Genomic DNA, 24,783 nt, shown 5'->3' with positions numbered 1-24,783 from the left:
ATCTCTCTCTCACACACACACACACATGCACACACACACAGAGAGAGAGGGAGAGAGAGAGAGAGTAAATGAATACTTAAGTGGTCTACCCAGTTGTTTTTTTCTGCTGGACACCTGATACAACCTCTGATCCCTAATGCCGTGACAACCTGTGCCCAGGGACCTTACAGGCCAAAAAATGTGACCCAATCCTGCCCATAACGACTGTGGATACACACTTGCAAACACAATTGCTTACTTAGACAAACCCATACTAAAAAAAAAAAAAAAAAAAAAACTCTCATGACTGAAATGTAACATATGACAAATGCTTGGGTGGTCCAGTGCTGCCAGGCAAGTGTGATGGACCCTGTGAAATTACTACATTGTAAACAATTTCTTCAATTTTAACACAATTTTCAGTTTTAAGACAGTGAAATGTTATCTTTGGGGTCGAATTTTGTCTATGGTGTGATGATGGAGTGCTGTGGATGGTTGTTGTGGTGTTGCTATATTGTTGCTAAAGTATTCTGAGTGTGTGTGTATGTGTTTAAGTGGTTGTTCGCTGATTGCTTGCTGCCATCTGACTGCTTATTTTAGAAATTACTAGTTTCTTCTTCAATGTAAATCTATGGAAATTTTCGTCTTGCAGACAAAATAATTTGTTCAATCATGAAAGTAAGAGTAGTGGTAGTGTGTGCTGGTTAATTACTGCTAACGTTTTTTGTTTGTTTGTTTGTTTTGTTTTACAGAAGAAACAATTTGTTCAACTATGGAAGTACTGTGCTTAATGCTAGCTGGCTGCTTACATTAGAAATGTTTTACGTTTCTTTAATATAAATCTGGGAATTTTCATCTTGCAGACAAAATCATTTGTTCAATTACTTATGAAAGCAATAGTGCTCTTCTCAACAGGTCATATGATTTGATCTGTCATTAAAGTCCATAACACAAATTCAATTCAATATTTTTATAACATAAAATAATGATTTTTTTTTATTATTTGTAATATAACTGATGTAACATAAATTACACAAAGTAAAAACAATTTATATTGTAAATAAAAAATTTCATATGTTTTTCCATATGCAGTTTTTAGTTCAATTAATATTTTCAGTAAACCCTTGGCCAGCAGTATGAGTGATAGTAATAGTGACGCTTGCCTTTTCATTATGTTATTTATACATTTGATCTCATTGTCCTATTTTTCTGCCACCTCATTCCCTGCTTCCTCTTCATCTTTTATTCTTTTGTTCTGAGCCAATTTTAATCATCCTCCCACTCGTATGAGGGTGGTGGGTGGTGTGTTTGGTATAGCACATGATAACAGTGCTCGGACTCAAATATACGTAGTTATTCTGAGTATGCCAGAAGCTCTCCAAAGTATTAATAGTATTTCACTGTCGGTGGCCTTGAGTTGTTTCTGTAAATTTGAGAAAACAACAGGCCTACACATAGAGGAATGTAGAATGTGTTACTGTGGTGGTCACAGTCACGCTATTATAATATGGCTAACGCTCTACTGCATTATGTTACAAATGAATCTGCAGACTCCTAATTGCATTGGCATACTGACATTCTGATATACTATTCACCTCAAATTTCTGAGCTCACATTTCCACTGTTTATCACATACTTTTTTATTGCATTTTTGACTTTAGAGTCACATAAATCACTTAACCTTTAAATATATTGTATGGTCATTAGAATCAAGAATCCTTTTAGAATGTTTCTGTATCTCTGTACACTGATGCACACACTATACTATGAGACATTTTTGACACAAACACAAAAACAAAATGTTTTTCAAATGTCTGAGGTACACTGTGTCCATTAAGATCACAGTCATGCAGTTATCTTGTTAAACACACATGCACACACCTTAGATAAGCCACTCCTACCCCTTGCATACATGAAGATAATTCCCAGCATGCATCTGACTTCATGTGAGGAGGGATGAGGGTACGTTAACAAAAGCAGAAGAATGTGGAAACAAAGAACGGGGTAGATAAAATAAAAGAATGTGATAACAGAGGGCAATAAAGGAATTGGGCAGAGAGATAGAACATGAAAAACATTGAAGATAAAGAAGAAGAATATGCTCTGAAGAGAAAACCACATTTTTCATATAACAGGATGCATCACTCTTTCAAGGCAGATGATAGAGGTGTTTCTGTCAGTATGATCGTTTCCAGGGATTTTGGGATTACACCAAGTCAAAGATCAGCGGACAGAGCAGGAGTTCTGTGGATGGATGTCGCCCGGAGAAGGAGGCCCCGACATTCCTTTGGATCCACAGAAATTCCTGTTCGCCTGACTAAAAAAGTCAACACATGACAATAATGAACAATAATGAACAACTAACAAAGGAACAGATATTAATAGCCATTGCTCTGTTTTAAGAAAGAGAGTCACTGTTAAGTCAAATTTAGAGTTTCATGGCTTTTTGTCCATGCATTTTTAGGTTTAAGTTCACCTACATCCTAGCAAACTTTTTATTTAATGTTTTACTATTACGCTAATATATTATTTAGATTTGAACTAGCTAGTATTTTTGTTTTGTAGTTTTGGTTTTCATTTTATTTTGAGTAATTTTAAAATAAGTAGTTTTTTATGTGCTTTTGTCAATTTCATGTTTTAATTTAGTTTTAGTATTTAAACTTTCAGCCAATTTCAGTTAGTTTTCATTATTTTATTATTATTATTTAAACAATATTAATAGTTTTAGTAGCAATACAATCACTGTTGTGCATTCCTAAACCATTTGCTTTATTTTATTTTTAGAATAATATTTGGTGTTTTTATGCCTTTATTTAGAAAGGACTATAATTGAATGGGAAGCGATGTGGGAGAGAGAGGGGGATAGGATCAGGAAATGTCCACAATCTGGGTGCAACGGTGCTACATGTTGGCGTGCTGAACCATTAGCTTTATTTTATTTTTAGAATTATATTTGGTGTTTTTATGCCTTTATTTAGAAAGGACAGTAAGTGAATGGGAAGCGATGTGGGAGAGAGAGGGAGATAGGATCAGGAAATGTCCATGATCTGGGACTCGAACTTGGGACGCCCAAAGTTCAACGGTGCTACATGTTGGCGTGCTGCCCAAGGCTATCAGCTCCAACAACCATTAGCATTTTTACTACATAACAGCTAGACATTTCAAATCTGCTGCGACTTTCACAGGAAAACTCATTAAAAGTGTTGATGACTCATCCTGCAATATGCAGATTTTTATCCAATCAAATGCTTAGATGCAAATGAGTATGTCCTGCCCATTAATACTGCATACAACTGACAGTAGCAATCATGCTTCACTGTTATAACATAGATAAAACCTTTTGGAAAAGTCCTTCAATATAATCAAATCTTCCTGTTTGAACACAGAAAGTCTTTACAAAGGTCTTTAACCAAATTCACAATTGTGCTAAATTTGGAAACCATAAAAATACCTTTGCCAAGCAAAGAAATTCATAATTTTTCCAAGCACAATTCTGTGGTTAAATAATCACTTACACACATTTTCTGTGTGTGTGTCGGGGGTATTTTTCAGTTGTGTTTTTGCACTGAGACGTGCCGACATAGTAAAAATATGCAGCATGGTTATTTTTGTCCCGTACTCCACTCCTCCTTGTTGAAAACCAAAAGTTTAGCAGTGTTATCATTAAATACACACATGATCTAACAAATTATGGATAAGCACATTAAGTGAGATGATGATAGAATAGACTATCAGCTGTTTTAGAGGGCTGTTTTACATAAGTGTGCATGTGTGTTGGGGTATCTTGTTCGTAAGGAGGAGGGTGTTTCCAAGGTTGCAGAGGCTACACAAATGGCCTTATTTCTTAACCAGCTGCACTTGGTGGGCATGAACATACATTCACACCACACACACAGTGTTTTACTCAGAGGAACAGGTGGTAGACTAGTGTATACTGGATTGGTTTGAAATGTAAACTTTGTTTATAGAGTTACATTGTGAAACTGTTTTATTGGTTCACCTCTCGATCCTTAAAGTGAAATATGAACTCACAAAAATGATCAAAATTCCATTTCAGAAATTTCAAATATAAGCTGACCTTCGGATAAAAGACACACACACACACACACACACACACACACACACATATATATATATATATATATATATATATATATATATATATATGTGTGTGTGTGTGTGTGTGTGTGTGTGTGTGTGTGTGTCTTTTATCCGAAGGTCAGCTTATATTTGAAATTTCTGAAATGGAATTTTGACATATATATATGTGTGTGTGTGTGTGTGTGTGTGTGTGTGTGTGTGCGTGTAAAATCCCTAAATATTAAATATTACATTTATTAAATATTAAAATCCCTATTTATATTAAAAATCGTGTTGTATTTCCTTATCATTTTCAAGATATTAAACTTTCTTTATTTCTTTCTTTCAGACCGCTGTACTTTCTGAGAAAGACAGAGCAGGTAAGTTCACATGACCTCTTTTTTTTTATCATAACCTGCATTAAATGGTTTAAGCGATGGCAGAGTGATACAGCATGTAAAAAAAGAAAAATAAATAATCAGATGTGATAATATCATTTATGGCTATTTATACATATCATATTTAGTTGATGTTTTCAATACTGGATTCTAACCCTTTTATCAGAGTGAAAAATCGTATAATAGTGACCAGAAATGAAAAAAAAAAAAAAAAAAAACTTTTGTAAATCCTAGTCAAATTATGCATACAACCTTACTTTCCGGCATTAGTATGTAAACTGGTGTTCAGATGTTCAGACAGACGATGAGCTGCCTGATATCTGAACAGAGCACTATACTGTAGATGTGGCTGGAAATTGAAGATTATTACTATAGTGATATATATCTAGAACAAACTTCTTCATTCCCTTATGGATACATGGCTATTTGCTGTCTGAAAGAGATGCTTTGTTGGGGCACAGCAAAGCATTTATCCTGATGTCGGTCTCACCCTTAGGCTAAAGACAAACGTTACATGTTAGCTATTAACAAATAGCTGTTGGCCATTCGCTGCTACTCATGTGGTCTTTTGATGTATGCTGACTTCTATATATCAACTGTGTTATACCGCTAGCCCTTTTGTCTTTTGTTGTCTCATTTTTGCTAACTTACAGTTGTTTCTCAGTTACATCAATGCTGCTACACTCTTCACACAACATGCCATAGTGAAATATTGAAACATTCGATTGCCATGTAAACTGTAAATCAGTACAACTGTTTCAACATTGATAATGATATATATATGAAAGTAGAAAACTGTTATTTTAAATTAAAATACATTAAATATTAACAAATAAAAATAATATCGACTTCATAATTTTGATTAGTAGTGTAAAATCTTTCAATATTTACTGTGTGAAAATGATTTATATCCATGCTTACACAGACCATGACTGATCCTTAGGCGTCATTTCTATTATTATTATTATTATACCAAGTTCCAAGATAGTAGAATCAGTGTGTACTATGGATGAAAAATGTAATGTATAAAGAAAAACTAACAACCAAGGTGAATATCACTTGTGAAGAGGATATTTTTTTTTTTTAATGCAACTCTGCCAATAAAACTTGCTGTGCATTTATAATACATGCTACAAGTGAATGTAATTTTCAGCACAGAATGCTTTTAAGCACTATATATAACTGAGATGTAGTATAAATACACTACAAAAAAAAAAAAAAATTGCTTATCTTACTTAGTATTTTTGAATTGTTTCTAATAAAAAATATTTTAAACAATTATTTAATTAAGGTGCATTTACTAGATAAGCAAAAAAAAAAAAAAAAAACTAAATTAAGTGCATTTTGCTTAAAATAAGTGGGGTAAGTAAATAATCCTGTTTTAGGATTGTGGGAGTGTGAAAGGGAGTTTTATATTATATGTCGGCTACCGAATTATTAAATGGCATCAGATAAGGTGTTCTGGTAACATCTGTTTTGCGTTCAAGTTGAGCAGACACCAGGCTAGTGATCCATAGGAGATCATTACGATTTGACCTCTGTCTCCCTGGAATCAACACCAGAAAGCAACAGGAGCTAGACTCAGCATGTGCGTCTGCCTCCATCATCACATATTTCCAATGAGCCTGTGTTGGTATTTTCCAAGTCTTACAAAAGGTGTGAATGCAATGGAGACAAAGAGAAGACAATGCATCATGCATTTTCCAGTATTTTCTTTGTCAGTCAGATTCCAGTTATGTTGATAATATCAGTTGCAAGCTCAGAATTTGGAGATGTTCAGGACTTGTGTGGAGGCTACTGCGTTATGTAATGACCTCCCGCAGCTCTGCGACTTGGTATTCTGGTGTGTGATGGATGATAAAACGCAGGCCTGATTTCAGCACAATGGGCCCCTGTTCAAAGCACATCAAAGCCTCTCTGTATCAGGCCAGGAATGTGGGGTTCACAGCCTGGTTACATCACGCAAACTGTGCCCCAAGATGGGGAGCATTCATGGTTAATTTCCAGGTTGTTATGGTGATGGATTTTTGGGTCACAACACAAAAGAGCAAACAGTATTTATGTTGTGCAAGGAAAGTGATGCCCATCTGGGCATCATTCCTTACTGTACCATCCTTTTCCAGACTGCGCTAAAACTCAGCAGGGTTTTGGCAGGAGTGAAGAGGACCAAAACACCAGCAGCCGTAATTTTGAATGTGTTTGTATATGTTTCTGTGTGAACGAGGGAGAGAATTTCTGTTATCTAACATGAGCTCCATGGCCATGAAAGCCTGACATTGTAAGTTTGCATTCAGGGTGATTTTAAGGGGTACAAGACACCAGAATGGAGCATTTGGCTGCATTAAGTGCTCAAGTTTCTTCCTGAGGTCTTCCCTTTTCCTTTCTTTAATGTAAACAAATGGATGTGGCAGGAATATTTAGCTTTTTAACATTATAAAGGCATCTTATCTTCAGAAGACTATCAGGGCCCACACATTGGTTCACTATTTAACACATTTCTTTCTATAAATGAGTAAATTATTCTACACTATCAATAATGTGCTATAATAAATGTTATAATTAGATTTAGTCCTTTCTCAGCTAAAAATCTTAAAAAATAAAGTCTTATTATTACCACAACTGTTGGAACACATACATATTTCTTATTCCAAAAGACGGAAGGTGATCACAGTAGTCTGTGAGGAAAACGTAAACCCTTACAGTTTCTCATAGAAAATCAATGGAGAAAATGAAAGACACAGTAGGCGGTTTTCAAAGCCTTTGCTCCCTCACATACATTATCTTGATTGAAATCCCCTTTATGCTGATCTGGGACCAGGCCTTCGTATTCTCACTAAAATCTGGCATTATTAAGTGTCACTTAAAAACTGATCTCAGGTCTGCGCCACAATAACCTCTCATTCTTTCTTATCTCCAGTGAGTGCGGTACCTATAATCATGTCTGCAGAATGCCTCCCTCTCGGCCTTTTGCCTGTAGTTCTTTGATGTGAGTTCATCCTAGAGCATTCCTGCCCCTATCGCACCCGTTCCCCCTGTCATGGCTCAGGCTCTGGGTGCAGAACAATGGCTCCATTGCTCACTTCTGATCTCTCTCCCTCACCTGCATCTGGGGTCGAGACCCAGCGGGGTAGAGCCAGGTCAGTCCAGGCATAGTCTGGTAAGAAAGGCTCTGGGAAGAGAGGGGAGAAAAAGAGGGGAATCTTAATCTTAAAGTCTTAACAAGTGGTCCTGTAGCTCAACTGGTAGAGCATTGCACTATCAAGCACAAGGTTGGGGGTTTGATTCCCCTTTGGAACACATGATAGATTAAAAAATTGATAGCCTGAATGCACTGTAAGTCGCTTTGGATAAAAGCGTCTGCTAAATGCATAATTATTATTATTTTATTTTTTTTAATGGAGTGTTTGATGAACTGTCAGTGCTGAGATTGAACACAAATGCCAGCACTGACAAAACTGATCAAAAGTGACTGTAGAGACGTTTATACTATAAAATCTATCCCGGTTTATTCTAAGTGCCATATTAGAATTATTACTGTCTTTTAAATTCCTTCACATGTTTATGAACTATATTCAAACAATGACTGGTTACATAATCTTGGTGGACCATTTCTAACCTTAACAACCTTTAATTTCATGTCTAGGCATTCAGGAAAAAGGGAATGTAATTTTGCTTTTAAGGGTGGTGAGTCATCAGAGTAAAATTTATGCTTTATCTATTAATATTGGAAGGGGAAATCATCAACAGTTCTCATTTCCTGGCATTCATCCAGTTGGGATAGTACCTCCTGAACTTTTATTTGAACTGCTCTGTTGATGGGAGGATTTGGAATACAACACGTCTACATGAAGGAAGCTTTCATTTCACTGTTTTCTTCAGATTTTTAGTTAACGTCATTTTCCGTAAGCATTCATGTTTAATCAATAGCTCACTTACTGGACCTACGATCATGGGACTTTTTGACTGCCTGATGGGACCCAGGGAAATTCCACTTTAGTCATCAAGTACTCACCATAGATTCAGTATCTCTGTTCTTCAGTCTGGGTGATTAAGATATATTGCTATGGCGGCATCATTTTAAGAGGCTATGAGTATGCTTGGAAAGTGGAAGTTGTCAATTTCTGAGAAAAGTAATTTGCTTGAGAAAAATTAGAAAAGTATGAAGAAAGCTATGAAGACTGTATTGGTTGTTGTTGTTTTCCATGAAATTACTGTGTAAATGATGGCAGGTATTTATTTATTAATAAATCAATCTTATTATTTGTCTAAAGTCATGTGCAGGGTTTTCATCAGAAGAGTATTGTTGATATAGTAAACTGTATTAATTAATTGCATTTGAATATATATATATATATATATATATATATATATATATAATATATATATATATATATATACATACATACATACATACATACATACATATATATATATATATATATATATATATATATATATATATATATATATATATATATATATATATATATATATATATATATGAAATAAAATGAAATCTCAAAAATATTAAGTACGAAAACTAAAACGGACAAAATAAATTAACACTAAATAGAAATGTTTTAAAAATAATAATAACCATAAAAAGCATGCAACAAAGAACCTAAACAATATAAACCTATAAACAAATAAATACTAAAATAACACTGTATGGTATTCACTTATTTGCATATTGTTGTCTGATGCTGACAGTCTGTAGTGGTGTAATAAAAAATGTGCAACCAGTAGTAAACAACTTAATAAATAAATGTAAAGAGAATATGTTCATAGTCCAATCTGCGTCATTGTATCACCTCAAAAACCCTATGCTGTGTCCTTACCTAGTTAGCGATCCACACAGATTACATTTCCATGCCAATTTTCTGAGATGGACATGCCCAGATGGGTTAGGTTTCACATGAAGTGACCCAGCTGACACAAATCAACCCTCTTCTTTTCACATATCCTATCCTGATCTCATGTTTATCTCATTCAAGTCCAGAGGCAATAGTAGCATACCATTAATGTGAGTCTGTATTTCAGAGCTAATGTGTTCTTAGGCTCGTCTGTTATGCTTATTTGATTTTAAGAACTTAATTTCCTCCTCAATCCTAGCCTTTTATTTCCCACACAGTTTCATTGGCTTTGAATTATTGGTAAGGAGACTTAAGGGTTTAAACAAGGGTACATTATTGGCCACTTCATAACTTTAAGTCTGTCCCAACAATCTTCCCACTGCTAGCATTGCCTGCTTTTATTCTACTACTCCACTTCAGGTTGTGTCCTATGACTCCCAGACTTCTCTATTTTACCCCTTTTTTCATTCCTGGATAACCAGTAGACTGAGCTGTTCAAATTTGGAGAATATGGCCACTTACAATTTCTTAGCTGTTTACTGTTTGGAAGGCATCTGTTTGAAGTCTGTTGTTCTGTTGGTTTCTTCAACTATTGGCAGGTTGGTTTTCTGGACTTTTTAGGACAGTACCACACACTTAAATGTCTATAATCAACTTAAATCTTTTTTACTTTCTATTTTACTTGCTAAGGCCAGTTTCATAGCTTATATTTTCTGTAAGGTTATGGATCACGCCATAAGCTTTTGGAAGCGGGCCATAAGCTTTTGGAAGCGGGCCAGGAAGGTGATGCTTCGACAAGCGTTTTCTTTCTAGCCATAGCCTTCCAGCTCAGGTGAGCCTTCCATTTCTTCCTGATCTCCATGTGGAGATCGAAAAGGCTTGGAAAAATCCATTCTCATCTCGCATCCATAGATTGAGGGGATGCATGAGAATGGTTATGAGAAGATGCCCCCTGCTGAAGAGGCGCCGGCCTGCTATCTCTCTATGGGGGAGGCATCTTCTCTTAAGGCTCCCTCCCAGCCGTCCTTCATCATATATCTCGTTTGAATGGCAGGACATACAAAGCAGCAGGTCATGCTGCAGCCTCGTTGCATACCATGGTGGTGCTTTAGGCTTATCAGGCTGATCTGTTGAAAGACCTGGATAAAGTTCAGGGTCTATCCCCAGATGAGGTGGCTGAGTTGCGTCTCACCACAGATCTTGCTCTGCTCATCCTCCACTCACCGTGAAGTGCCTCTTGCAAGTGCGGCACTCCCTTCTGGGCATCTGTGAGCAAATGCTTCAGATTCTGTTCTGTGAGCATGCCACAGTCACGTAGGGCTCCTAGGCTCCAAGGCAATGGTGTTTCTAAATCGATGCTATAGTAAGTGCACACGCTGAGCTCTGTGCACTTTCTAAAATCCACATTGTGGTAAGGGTGCATGCTAAGCGTTCTGCCGACTTTCTAAAATCCTATATGGTAAGGTTTGCACACTGTCAACCTCATTCACTTTCTCTGAATTGGTTTAGGCCCAGACTCTCACCTTGGGCTCTACTCATTTTATTTATATCTGCTTATACGTTTCTGAGCAAGGTGTTGCTACCAAAGATCTGTCGAGTCCGTTTTTTGAGCAGGTTTATTCTGAACTGGCGGTAGCCCCCCTGGGTGGCAGGCCAGGGTCTGGTTTGGTATTTAGGGTGTACTCACACTAGGCACGGTTGCCATGAACCGGGCCCGAGTACGATTGCCCCCCCCTCCCCACTCCCCCTCTGGCCTGCACTCACATATAGGGTTTCAGCATTCGTGCCGGAGCACGCTTACGTCATTATGGTGCGACGGTTTCGGGATAAACAGGAAGAGCGGCACTCTCTGAACACAATGGAGTCCATCGCTGTTTTCTTTGTGGATAATTTTGTGTCGTTTGGTCCACAGCCCTCTCACAGCCTGTTGTTAAACAGATGTGTTGCCTCAGTGGCGCAAAAATTTTCACGTAATCGTGCTGCTCGTATGTTTGCAAGGTACCAGCTGAAGTGCAGCAAGGACTTTGCAGTTTTTAGTTTTTATGCGTTTTGCACCTCTGCCGTAGACCAAAGCGACCCTTTCCCTGACATGTTGGTTTTGGAGCGTCGCAAAACCGTGACGCAACGCGTCCTTTTCCGTGCTCCTGCACGGTTAGGGCTGACACTAAATGCGAACCGCGCCCGAGTCCAACTGAACCGTGCCCTGGCCCACCTCTTCCAAGCGGGCCAGGGCCGGCTAATCGAGCCGCGCCCGGGCACGGTTCGGAGCACTCACACTAGTCAAACGAACCGCGCTTTGGTGGTCAAACGCACTCGGGCACGGTTCAAACTGGCTAGTGTGAGTACACCCTTAGACACCTGGCTGTATCCCCTTAAATTAATCTTTTTCTTCTGATTTCAAGCCTTAAGCTCTGCCATAGCAATCTATGACCTATCCCATGATTCAACAGCACAAAACCCAGCAAGGGTCTTATGATGTGACCACAGTTCTATCATGACAACTCTCGTAAGATTTTAGCATGGTAATGGATATGACAATGTTAATGTGTTTGGTCTTGGTGGAATATATCTGCTACATTGCTAAATTACTGCTGCTGTTAGTTATTCTGTTGTTGTAGATTATTGCTGCTGCAAAGCAAGTACAGGAACTTACTACTGCCAATACATACATCCAAACAGTGCTGTGAGTGTTTAAGACATACTGCTGCTGCACAAGTAGCATATAACCTGTAGCAGATCTACACAGGTGGAGCTAGGGAAGGTGAAAGGTTTCAGAATAACTCAGAAATCATGCTGTGAAATTTTCTAGTGAATGCTAACCAGCCATTTAAATATAAAGCAACAAGCACATTGGTTGCATATGTAACATGAACTAATAATTTTGTGCTAGTTTAATACATGCAAATGTCATTAGTTAGTGTTAAAACCACATCAATCTGCACCATCTAGAGTTTCAGGATAGTGCTTGACTTTTTTTTCACAGTATCATCAGCATGTTTGCTTGTCTGTGTTTTTGGGTGGGGATTTTAATATTCTGTTGATTCCGTAGATGTTACCTTTTGAACTCATTTCCCATTGTTTGGTGCTTGTAGGTCACTGTGTGAACCCAGGTAATCCATCTGTTAAGAGTATCAGGATCAGTCTGAGTATTTTGGCTGCTACACAATATAATGATGATCCACCAGCTTTATTTTGCTTACTAGGTATCTGTCTCTTTCCATCTTAATAGCATTACCCTTATATATTTTTTGTCACAGAGTCTTAGGTTAGGCAGAGAGCAAAAGTGAAGTGACATTCAGCCAAGTATGGTGACCCATACTCAGAATTTGTGCTCAATTTAACCCATCCGAAATGCGCACACACACAGAGCAGTAAACACACACACACACACTGTGAGCACACACCCGGAGCAGTGGGCAGCCATTTATGCTGCGGCGCCCGGGGAGCAGTTGGGGGTTCAATGCTCAAGGGTATTGAAGGTGGAGAGAGAGCTGTTCATGCACTACCCCCACCCACAATTCCGTCCGGCCCGAGACTAGAACTCACGACCCTTCGATTGGGAGTCCAACCCTCTAACCATTAGGCCACGACTTCCCCAAGAAAGAGAGACACATTGATTATCCTAGACAGAGCGAGACATTTGTTCTTCTCAGGCGACAACAAAGGCTCCTCATTCACTAACAACGCAATGAACTTTTCATGTTATTGATACAATCACTCCAGGAATGGAATGTTCAGGAGAGATGAATGAAAGAGTTTGGATGCATTCCAAAAACGTGTGTGTGCTTATTTGTGTAAGTGACTGAGTAGAAAACTCATACGCAAAAATGTAGGGCAAAGTGTTTCCAGACTTCTACATTAAACATGGGGAGACATCTTGGTATTTCAAAAGAAGATTGTGTTTTTATATTGTAAATTATATGGTGAGGGTGAGGTTTGTGAATGTTTGAAAAAATGAAGAAATTCAGATCATTCTTTTCATGACTTATGATGATAATCAAAAACAAGTATGCAAATTACTTTTATACTTTTAAAATCTCATAATTTTGCTCTAAAGTAAAAAAGTGAATTAAATAAATAATTTACCAGAACCCCAAAAAATTAAATTTTTTTGAAAGTGCACTCACTCCTAAAGCCACCCAAAATGTAGATGAGTTTGGTTTTACATCGGGGATAGATTTGGAGAAATTTATCAGTACATCACTTGATCACCAACGGATCCTCTGCAGTGAATGGGTGCCGTCAGTTCAAAGGATTATCCAATAATCCATGGACATGACTCCAGTCCTTTTGTTTAAAGGGGGGTGAAATGTTCGTTTTCACTCAATATCCTGTTAATCTTGAGTACCTATAGAGTAGTACTGCATCCTTCATAACTCCAAAAAGTATTTAGTTTTATTATATTCATAAGAGAAAGATAGTCTGTACCTATTTTTCCCGGAAAAACACAACCGGCTGGAGGCGTGACATGTGGGCGGAGCTAAAGAATCACGAGCGCCAGTAGGCTTTTGCGTTGAGAGCGTTTGGAAGCTGTGACACAGATCCAGAGGCTGAAATTTAAAAAGAGCAGCATCAGCAACAACGTCTCTATGTGTTATGTACTGAAACTGTATATATTTGCTTAGCGGTTTTGTAAAATGACTAAGTTCCACTTTGTTGTCTTTTTTTTTTAAGCTGTACATGTGGAAAGTGCAGTTCGATGACAACATCGCATGTTGTTTACTTGATGTGCTTACGGGCCGATAGCTAAGTTAACAACACAGAGATATTTGAAGCAGTTTTACTCACCGCCTGCGGTTTCAACACACGATTGTGACCCTTTTTCGTTGGGACTGCATTATCCTTAAGAAATAAACGATGTGCAAGTCCGGTGTCAAACTGGGCCTTGTTTGTAAAGCAAGCATCTTCAAAATGCAGGGAACAAACAAAAACACTTGCACAACTCCGTCGATGCTCTGTAAAAATCAACTCCATCCACTGGTCCCTTAATGCTGTTTCTCTTTTGGTAATCTGTGCAGGGTTGTCTTGCCCTGGCAACCAAAAACACAATCCTTTTGTGACTTTTCGCGACGCTCTCGCTCTGATCACTGAATGCCTCTGCTCTCAGTGCTCTGCTCTACGGGAGCGCGCGCTCTTCCGGCAGACGTGCCCTAGGACCCATATAAGGAAATTCCGCTCCATCCAACGTAACACAGACCCATACTCGAAAAAAACTTTCTGTAACTTGAGACAAACCGGAAGGAGTATTTTTGGAACAGAAATACTCCTTCAAACGTACAACTTAATTTTTGAAACTTTGTCCATGTTTAGCATGGGAATCCAACTCTTTAACAGTAAAAAACTCAGTATGCATGAAATAGCATTTCACCCCCCCTTTAATGTTTTGTCAAGTGAATAGCTTCATATTTGCAGGAAACCATCATTGGATGTTTTCGACTAAAACATGATTTCTCTATGCATAACATTGCTTTCTTCAGTGAAAAACTCATCTCATCAGAAACATGAATATGCACAGATTACAAGCTAAAATTGTTCTATGCAAACGTGTACACACAGACACACACACACACACACACACACACATACGTGCCCATGCACGTCTTGTTGTCAAACGATTATTTGTTTTGTATATATAAATACACACACATACTAAATATATTTTATGCAATAAAAAGCTGACTCTGAAAATATTTGTGTTTACATGTATATATTTTTTATTTATATGATTTATATTTTATATAAATATATTTAAAATATAAACATAACATACTTTTCTTAAATATACACATGCATTTGTGTGTATTAATATGTCCATAATAAATATACACCGTACAAATGCATATATTATGTAAACAAAAACATTAATTTTGCTTTGAATTGTTTGACAGCACTAATATGCTGCCACAAAAACTACTGGTAGAAGTGCTTTAATTTATTTGACACTATGGTGATATGCGCAAGCTTTAGTGATTGAATCTTGGTCTGGATCTTCAAGCGGAAAAGAGAGGAAGAAATAAAGCTTATCTTCTCTAGATTTACCTCGGAGGTCATAAATTAGCAGCTGTGTTTGTGTGTGTGCACGTGTTTTCTGTGCTATTCTTAAAGCTTCCATTGTGGTGCATCTCTTAGCTGGCCAATTAGCCTTCATTGCTCGCTTCAGTGGTGCATTACTGGGAATGCAAAAGCACTAATCCCAAATTTACATCCTCTTGGCAAAGTATTCTAAACACACAGTTGCTACTATAATCTTCAATTATCAACTCTCTTTGAATGCTCATAAACCCAGCCATTGCACAGCCCAACACACACTCTGACACACACACAGAGTACAATCCCATCTCCCTTTTTAGAAAGGTTAACAAAATCATCACTTTTCATATAAATTTGAACTATATAGGAAATATGATTAGCTTCCCATGCAATGATTTTTGCTCATATTACAATTAAGCAGCATTCATGGAGAAGGTGGAAGAGAAAGAGAGACATCTTATTTATTTTTGTATTTTTTTTTTTTTTTTGGAAGTTGTAAAACTTAAAGGGATTGTTCACTCGACGTTTTCACCCAATTTCCAAATAAAAAATTTGACTTCATTTACTGTACTTCATGTAGTTCCAAATCTGTATGTGTGTTTTTTTTTTTTTTTTTTTTTTTTTTTTTTTGTTGAACATAAAAATAGATATTTTGAAGAAATATTCTTCTAAATTATTCAAAATATATTATTTTGTGTTCAACATAAAATATATGTAAGGGATAATTTACATCCAGCCGGTTGTTCTCTCAGAATAAACCACAACAGGGTGATCAGAATGGATCTTGCATCAAAAGGGGTTTATTCTAAGAGAACAACCGGCTGGATTTACATTATCACACTTATTACATGGCTACTTGACACATAAGTAAATAATTAGACACAAATATTGATTTGAGTTGAAATATTTGAACGCAAAGCATCTGTGAAGACAGCAGTTGCGAGCAAGCAGCAAATTCAAACTAGACAGACATTTAAGGAAAAGGTTCAGTCAAACCACTTATTACACAACATTATACACCAATTTGAAACGAGTTTTAATATGTTATTAGCTAAACAAACGCAAAGCTCTCACCAAGAAAAAAAAAAATAGTTCAAGCAAGAGTATAGCGCCGACTGCTGTTACCCTGATGAGCCTGTGTTATTAGCTTTTACTGGTTGTTATCTAGGGATAACATAGCTCGGAATGTCACGACTGACCAATCAGAGCCATGTAATAAGTGTATATATAATATATTTATTGTGCTTACAGTTACAACAGCATAAGCCATTTCCCTGTCCTAAGGTCGCGTGTGTTACAGCTCAGCTATTGTTTGCCTAATCCAGTTCATTTAAACATTATTTGTTACATAACTAAGAACTTCAATTTGGAGCCTGGTAGTGAACTAAAGTTGAAGAGGTGTGTGGATTTGCTAAAATTAGCTAAATTGTTATTTTGTTATTACAATATGAAAACAGTGTCTTTACTGTGTCCCGGTTTAAATGCCATAGTAAAACATGCATGTGGGTGTGTCTATGAACTGACGTTGTTTGGAAAATATGAGATAATTTATGAATATATTGTGCTTAAATGCAGGAAATTGTTCCCCATATTTCAAAGCTTATACTTCAAAGCTAGGAAACAAATATAAGCGTGGGTTGGTTCTTGTTGTTGCGTTACACCTTCTTCTTTCAGTTGTGTGTGTAATCTTAGCATAGGCTGATTGTTTGTGACTTCCTCTCATGTAAAAGTACATGCTCGCTCAAGCAGAATGAATGAATGCGCTAAGATGAATTCAGATGACGTACGTTTTTCCTCCATCAGTTCAGCCACTTAGATGTTCCCAATGCAAACTGACAACATGAAGACAAGTAACAGCTTGAAGGACACACAAAGAGAGCGAGCAAGTGCACTTAAATTACACAGATGTGCCTTTTTGAAATATTCACATTGTGGAGGAGCTGAGGCCTGAGTTGGAAAGCACTCTGTCCCACACACACACTCACACAGTAGCGCAGGACTGAATGTGAGAGCATTGCAGTGGGAACTCCCTAATGCACACTGCAGCACTGCACGCAGAACCGGACATGGAGAATGGACTGAGTAGAGAACGACAGCCCCGGGAGAGGGGTGAAGGAGGACGAGAATCTAGAACAGAACGAGAACAGGACAAGATGTCGAGGTCCATGCGTCTACTGCTTCTGCAGAAGAGATCTTTGAGTGAACATTTCAGATATTCCACCTACAGGGCTCTGGATCTGTTTAACAGAAACACACGAGACCAGAGGCTGACAGGTAAGAATGTGAGTGGATATGGAAGTGGGTGTGGATGTGCAAATGTGGAGGCAGTAAAAAAAAAAAAAAAAAAAAAAAAAAAACCTTTCTGAGAAGGATTATGGTCTCTTTATGTCATATTGATGCTAGATGTGGTGTAGACTTCCAAAATTATATTCTTATTCTGCATTTTGTGTTGTTTTTTTTTTTCCCAGAATAAATATGTAAACATATCTAAATCAAGATAACGTTTGCTTGAGATGTAAAATGACTATTATTTTTGGTTTTCTAAAAAAATCTCAATATTGAGTTCATACTTCAAAAAATATCTGTTAGTGGGGTTTAAAAAGTAACTTAATTTAAGGGAAAACACAATTATTAAATGAGTTTGTACTTAAAGAAAAAGAAAAATCTACCACTGAGGTTATTTTTCTGACCCCATTGGCAGATATTTGTTTTAAACATGAAGTCACTTCATTTTTATCATTTTGTCAGAAAACTAGTGTTTTTATCTTATGTCATTTTGCATCGTAATATGTCCAAAATCTATTATTTTGTATATCATATATGCATATAGCATATATGAGTCTTTTGAATTTTGAGTAAAAAAAAAAAAAAAAAAATCCATTATAGCAGAATAATTAAATTAGACTTTGAGAACATTAATGGAGTTTCCGGATACTTTTTGGGTGCAGTGCACTTTTGAGTTAGGTTAGGCTATCTCTGTTGAATCCATAAAGTTGCCCAGAATGCATTATGGATGTGACACCTGATACTTAATTATAAACTCCAAAGAAGCTAGGAAATGCTGTGTCATTATTGCAGTGTTTTAAAGATGTCTGAATGTTAGTGCCGGGAAATCATGTGTAATCATAAGTGATTTATTGTGTGAAAGATGGATTCACTTTTTGTGGTTTTATCTGTGTGCATCTAAGGTTTGGTTTATAGTGCTACCTCAAGAGTCAGTGTGCTAAAATGCATTCACTTTACTTTCTCATGAATTAAATATGTCAGTGAACTATAAGAAGGATTTTGTATAACAGTTCCATGCCTACCTCGACAAAAAAGAAACTCCAAGACAATCTTGAAACCCACCATGGATGCAGCAAACTCTAAAATTTTCATGACCAGTAGTAGTGTGGTCTAATGGTTTATTCAATAGTGTGGGCTTACAACATATCCATGAATATGGGTTTATTTGTGCATGGAAAGGTCTGTGCAACCGAGCATATATATATGAATTAAGAATTTGAATTGCTTTATTATCTGTGCTAAATACAATAATATATATATATATATATATATATATATATATACCTGAAAATTACCACCTAAGTTGTAAAAAAGAGCTCTGTTTCTAATAATGTTTTAATACTTAATATGCTTTGATGTCGGTGTGATACTCTACTATCTGTTTTCGATTTTCTACAAATAGCCTCTGACAGTTTTTGAAATGCTAAACCACCACTGACAAAGCAAAATGCCCTTTGTTTTATCCTTGAATATACGGACATAGTTATGTTCACATTTTAAAGCATATTGCCATCGATCAGTGCTTCCCTGTACTCTTGACAAGGATCTGCACTGCTCTGCTGTTTTCTGGCTGATTGGAGAGTGATAAGACCTGGAGGATGTTCATGTTCATGTGCAGGAGTGTCTGTGTACAGAACATTCAGAGGCCATCTCTGTAGTGCTGAGCAAACACAAACACACTCAAACAAGCTAGCCAGCATCAAAGAAAAATGTGTTTGCCTTAATAAGCTCTATTGGTGATAACTTAATAGTAAGTTGCTGTTTGGAGGCCCTGAATTATCAGTGAGTAAGTGATTATTTTGTAAATGCTTTCAAACTCTATCATCTATGTCTGAATGGTATATCAGTCACACATCCTTCTCTGTTTTCTACTCTCACTCTCTATCTATAAACAGGAGCATAACAATTATATAACTTTTGCCATACTTGCCAACCAATAAACTGACCAACAAGCAGTGAGTGTAGGAATGCAATGTATATATTAATATATATAATAATTATGGATAATGCCAATAAGCTGATAATATTAACTGATTTGAAAATGTTATACTATTTCATCTAAGTAAATTGACATTGAAACACTAAAAGCTAAAATAAATCGTTTAAAATGTTGCAAGGGGAATTAGGCATTATATATGCTTAAAGTGAAAATGAATGAAAGGGGATGCTTCTTTCACCATTTTTCCATTTCCCTGTTTTAATTTTTTCAATTACATTTTTTAAAAAGAAATACACAACGTGTGTGTGTGTGTGTGTGTGTGTGTGTGTGTGTGTGTGTGTGTGTGTGTGTGTGTGTGTGTGTGTGTGTGTGTGTGTGTGTGTGTGTGTGTGTGTACTGGTTTTTCTATTCTGGTGGGGACTTAAGCCTGAATATACACAGACTCATGGGGTAAACAAGCTAATTACACAGAATGAAGTTTCTTGAAACTTTCTTGTGTTTTATTCTCAGGTACAATAGTTGTTTTTAGCAGGAACATTCAAAAACCTGAATGAACAGATATAAAAATAAAACATTATATACATTGATTCCTATTAAAGTAGATGTATTAAAGTTTTTCATTCGAGAGTAATGAGTGATTTTTCTCTGTTTTAGGCATTTTAGTAACATTAAAAGGCAAATTAAGGATAACAAAAATTTTAATAGTGTTATATTTTTTAATTCCTTCATGTACTCCCTCAAAAGTAATTTTTATTTTTCTTTTTTTTTTTTTTCTTTTTTTTTTACCTGAATGAGTTTCCTTCTTCTGCTAAACATAAACTCTATCTTAAAGAAGGTGGAAAACCAAACAGTTGCGGGTCCACTGTGACGTCAATCGTATTTTTTTCCTAATATCAAAGTCAATGTGGACCAGCAACTGTTTGGTTATCCAGATTCTTACAAATGTCTTGTTTTGTGTTCAGGACAATAAATAAATAAATATAGGTTTGGGACAACATGTGCGTGAATAAACAATGACAGAAATTAAATTTTAGGGTGAACTATCCCTTTAATTACAGTCGGCAGCATATAGCCGACTGTCCCTTTAAGACCTGCCTGCATCCGATATACAGACATGCATCTGTTTCTTTCAATTGTTTACCTTCATTTTCGACTTTTTTCGACTTCGACCAACTGAGGCTATACATAAACCTTGTGTTTTTTGACAGTATTAGCACAAAACATAACTTAGTTCAGTGATCAGGCACAGTTTGATCAGGCTTTTTTGTGCGCACGCTTTGAGTGTGCTCAGAAAAACCGCAAGTCAAAACAGCACACAAATTAAACGTTTAAAAAACCAGTAAGGATTTTGAGAAGGTGTAAAAAAAAAAAGAAGAAAAAAAAAGGTGTGTATAAGTGCAGTGTCCCGTGAGAGTAACTCTAGCGCTGTGTTAACACTGATGTTAATATGTCGCAGTAGCCTATATTGATTAAGTGACGCCAGAACTGCAGCTGATAGAATGTGCGTTGTAGCATAGGACAACGATATTTCTTCAAAAGCAGATTGTGGAGATATTTATATAGTCCACAATCAAAAATCTTCATATTGCACACCTCTATCCTTGGCAGAAATCGCGGACCTTGGGCAGACCGAACTGCAAGGGTACTTTAACATCGGTCCTCAAAGTGACAGGGGCAGAGGCACTGCCTCCCCTTGTCAGACTTCTCTTACTTGTAAACTTCTAAGTGCTTTCTTTCCCATTACCTCACAAATCTCCTCATAAATCGCCCTCGCTGAGCTTCAGCTCTCAACTAATATCCCCACAATAGCCATAAACCAGCTGCAGTCTCTATTGAAGTCCTCTTTCTCCAGTTTGGAGGACCTGAGAGTGTGGATTCCAGGTCAGAGGCCTACCTTCTCCTCTCTTTCGCCAGGAGCATTGGACAGGTCTGTGATGATGGATGTTACCCTGCTCATGCCCTTTGTCCACAGAGTGTGAAGGTATATTCCCCTGGCCTCAGCACCTGTAGAAGAAAGAGAGGTGGAGAGGTGGGTCACAGCAGCCCATAAAAAGTTTCTCAGGCTTCTTTTCTCCCATCATCCCTCCTTTACTTCCTCTTCCTATCAACTCTATCTTCCCTCATTCCAAGCAACGTCAAGAATGCCGTGGCTTCAGTAAGCAGGATGTTTGTAATTAAATGAAAATGTATCGGAAATGACTGTACAACAGCGTGTGGGTGTAGATCTGGTAAATGACATGTGTATGTGTGTATTTATGTGTGTGTAAATAAGAACAGCATTTGCACTGGTCACAGATTTACATTGGTCACATATGGACAATAAAAGTTTCTTAAAGGTGTAGTATGTCAATTCTGTACCACTAGTGGCACCAAGTGAAATTGCAATTTGTTTGATGGATAAACAACAATATTCTAGGTTTTATTAAGCATAAATTACTGTAGTAGGCTGGTTTTAGGAAGGGTTATTATTATTAACCCAAACTATTTATTTTGTTAATTGAAATAAAAATACAAAATTCTTAACAGGCATTGAGGGTTCTGCTCAGGATTCTACGTGACATTAGTATGATTTTCTTGACTTACTTTCTCCTGCTGACCGATTTTAACTGGATTAGCTAAAGCATTTAGCATCATAACCCAGCAGGCTAATGCTTGATGAAAGTTCAGATTGCCTTCAGGTCAGAGGTCGCCTGCACAAAGTTCAGTTTACGTGAAGTCTGCCTTCCAGGCAACCAGAGGACAAACTGTTTTGTTGAGGGCTTAGCACTTACCCGCTAATGGAATTACATAACCTATAAACGGCTTTGTCAGACATTAATCATTAAAGAAATCTTGTGAATGGGAGTCAGGACACATGTTTTCCATTACAAGACTGAACAAAGCCATGGGGACAGATAAATAAAAGCAAAAAATATTTTGAAAGATACTCTTTATTCATAAACTGGGAACTTATTTCCAGATGTGATTAGATTATGATTATAGATTATTTTATATTGAGAAATAGAATAGAAGTGCATTTTTTTTTGAACATCAGTAAGGATTAAATAAATTATATAGTTATTTGATCTTAATTTAACTTTTTAATGTAACTTTCCGCCTTTTCATGCTGTGTAATGTTTTATTTTTTGTGCTTTTTTTATGTTTTCACATTATTACTTTTTTTTAATGTTTCCGACACTTTTTCATATTGCTTAATGTTTATTATAGTTTAGTTTAGAAGTTTGTTTAAAGGGGACATGACATTAGAAATCTAATTTGCCTTGATCTTTTGGTATATAAGAGGTCTCTGTGCCATTAAAACATTCTGCAAGTTTTATAGCTTAAAATGTCCTTCTCATTATAAACAAATCCTTTATTTTATCGAGCTCCAAAAATGGCTTGTTTTGGATCCGAGGGTCAACGTGACGTCACCTGGGCGCAGCTGTAAACCCGGCTGTCGGTACACGATCCGTTCCACCTGCACGATCCGTTCTACGCATGCGCGTAATTACGTAGAAGAAAACGTCACTGTTTCCCTACACTATCGGTACCTACTAAAACACTTGACGGCAAGGCGGCACAACTTGCGGCATATTTGTGTAACGTTAGTTGTATTGTGTTTAACATTTAACAGCGGGTCTAGTTGGATGCTTTTAAATGTAGCTTTACGCAATGCATTACTATGTGTTTACGTAGTTGCCAATCCAAAATAATAAAGGATTTGCGATTCGTTACATGAAAATACATGATCACTTTCCTCCATACTTTGCGATTCATTGCTGGTATTAGGCTTAATTTACTTAACTTGCCGTGTTTTGGTCTGAGGTCAGTAGTATTGTCAAAGGCCGTTTGTGTAGTTTTTTATTTATTTATTAAAAGCTGCTAATCGAACTGGCGTCATTCTACCAACTCACCTGTTAGTTAAATAAAATAACTGCTCTTGAGCCCTTTGTCAATTTAATCAGACTGAGTAAGCTTTTTTTTGCCCTAAAAATCTTTTATCTGCACTGTTTGTTCACCTCACTGATTTGCACTCGATCTGCCTTGTGCCGCTTTATTTAACTTGATTTTTAATTTTATTATGTCTTTTTTACATTCCCTTATTGTACAGTTGTGTCTACATTTTATATTTGACCTAGATTTTTAGGCTGTACTGTTAATGTTATCTGTATGCACCGGGGGTCTTCGATTCTCTGTATGTATGTACTGTACATATGGAAGAATTGACAATAAAGCAGACTTGACTAGTTAACCTTTAAGTTAGTAATTTTGTATTAGTATGGGTCTATATAGACTTATATATATATATATATATATATATATATATATATTGAAGTGAGGGAAATAATCCCTTCAATGTTGCTTACAGAAAACAAACAAGGAACATAATGCATTTCTGCCAAGACTATCTGCACTTACATGAAGAAAGAACTACAAACAAGTGTGGAGAAACGTTATAGAGTATTTCAAACTGACAATGGAAATGACTTGAAAGAAGCATGTGTGCACACAGAAGTTTTATTTAAGAGTAAAAGTTATCTCTGGCTTTCTCTCTCACACACACAAACACTCTCACCCTCTCTCACACACACAGACTCTCCCTCTCACACATACACACACACACACACACACACACACACACACTCTCTCTCTCTCACACACACACACACACACTCTCCTACCCTTCGTCTCTCTCTCTCTCTCTCTCTCACACACACACACACACACTCTCCTACCCTTCCTCTCTCTCTCTCTCTCTCTCTCACACACACACACACACACACTCTCCTACCCTTCCTCTCTCTCACACACACACACACACACACACTCTCCTACCCTTCCTCTCTCTCTCTCACACACACACACACACACACACACACACTCTCCTACCCTTCCTCTCTCTCACACACACACACTCCTACCCTTCCTCTCTCTCTCTCTCTCTCTCACACACACTCACACAGAGTGTGGGTCACTGTGCAGGCCAACTCCAGCATTTACTCTCAGGTTGAGGGTGTCTTTGCAAATAATCATAAAGGTTTCCATGTCCTTGATTTTTTCAAAAATTAATGTGAAGGGCTCCATAGCATCGCACTGCATTGACTCCAGCACCCTCCATGCTTCCCTCCGGTCATCATGATCCATGAACATGTATGTTGGCTCTTGCATCTGGCCAGTGAAAAGCCCAATACTGTTCCTCACAATGTATTCTGCCTCGTACATGTGTTTCAATGTGAGG

General features: G+C 37.1%; 1 protein-coding gene across 2 annotated transcripts in view; it reads left to right on the top strand.

The window, feature by feature from the left end:
* Positions 1 to 24,783, top strand: part of LOC127948657 (rho GTPase-activating protein 7) — a 114,520-nt gene that overhangs the window by 27,559 nt on the left and 62,178 nt on the right. The window contains exon 5 of one of the 2 annotated variants that reach the window (XM_052545254.1): positions 4,409 to 4,439. In XM_052545254.1, coding sequence (XP_052401214.1) covers positions 4,409 to 4,439 — 31 coding nt within the window. Of the gene's footprint in view, positions 1 to 4,408; positions 4,440 to 17,331; positions 17,615 to 24,783 lie in introns of those variants that run through there. The other variant, XM_052545255.1, reaches the window with a different exon arrangement.

This window comes from Carassius gibelio, chromosome B1 (assembly GCF_023724105.1).
Source record: "Carassius gibelio isolate Cgi1373 ecotype wild population from Czech Republic chromosome B1, carGib1.2-hapl.c, whole genome shotgun sequence".
NCBI classification, from domain to species: domain Eukaryota; kingdom Metazoa; phylum Chordata; class Actinopteri; order Cypriniformes; family Cyprinidae; genus Carassius; species Carassius gibelio.
This window is presented reverse-complemented; position numbering and strand designations above follow the sequence as displayed.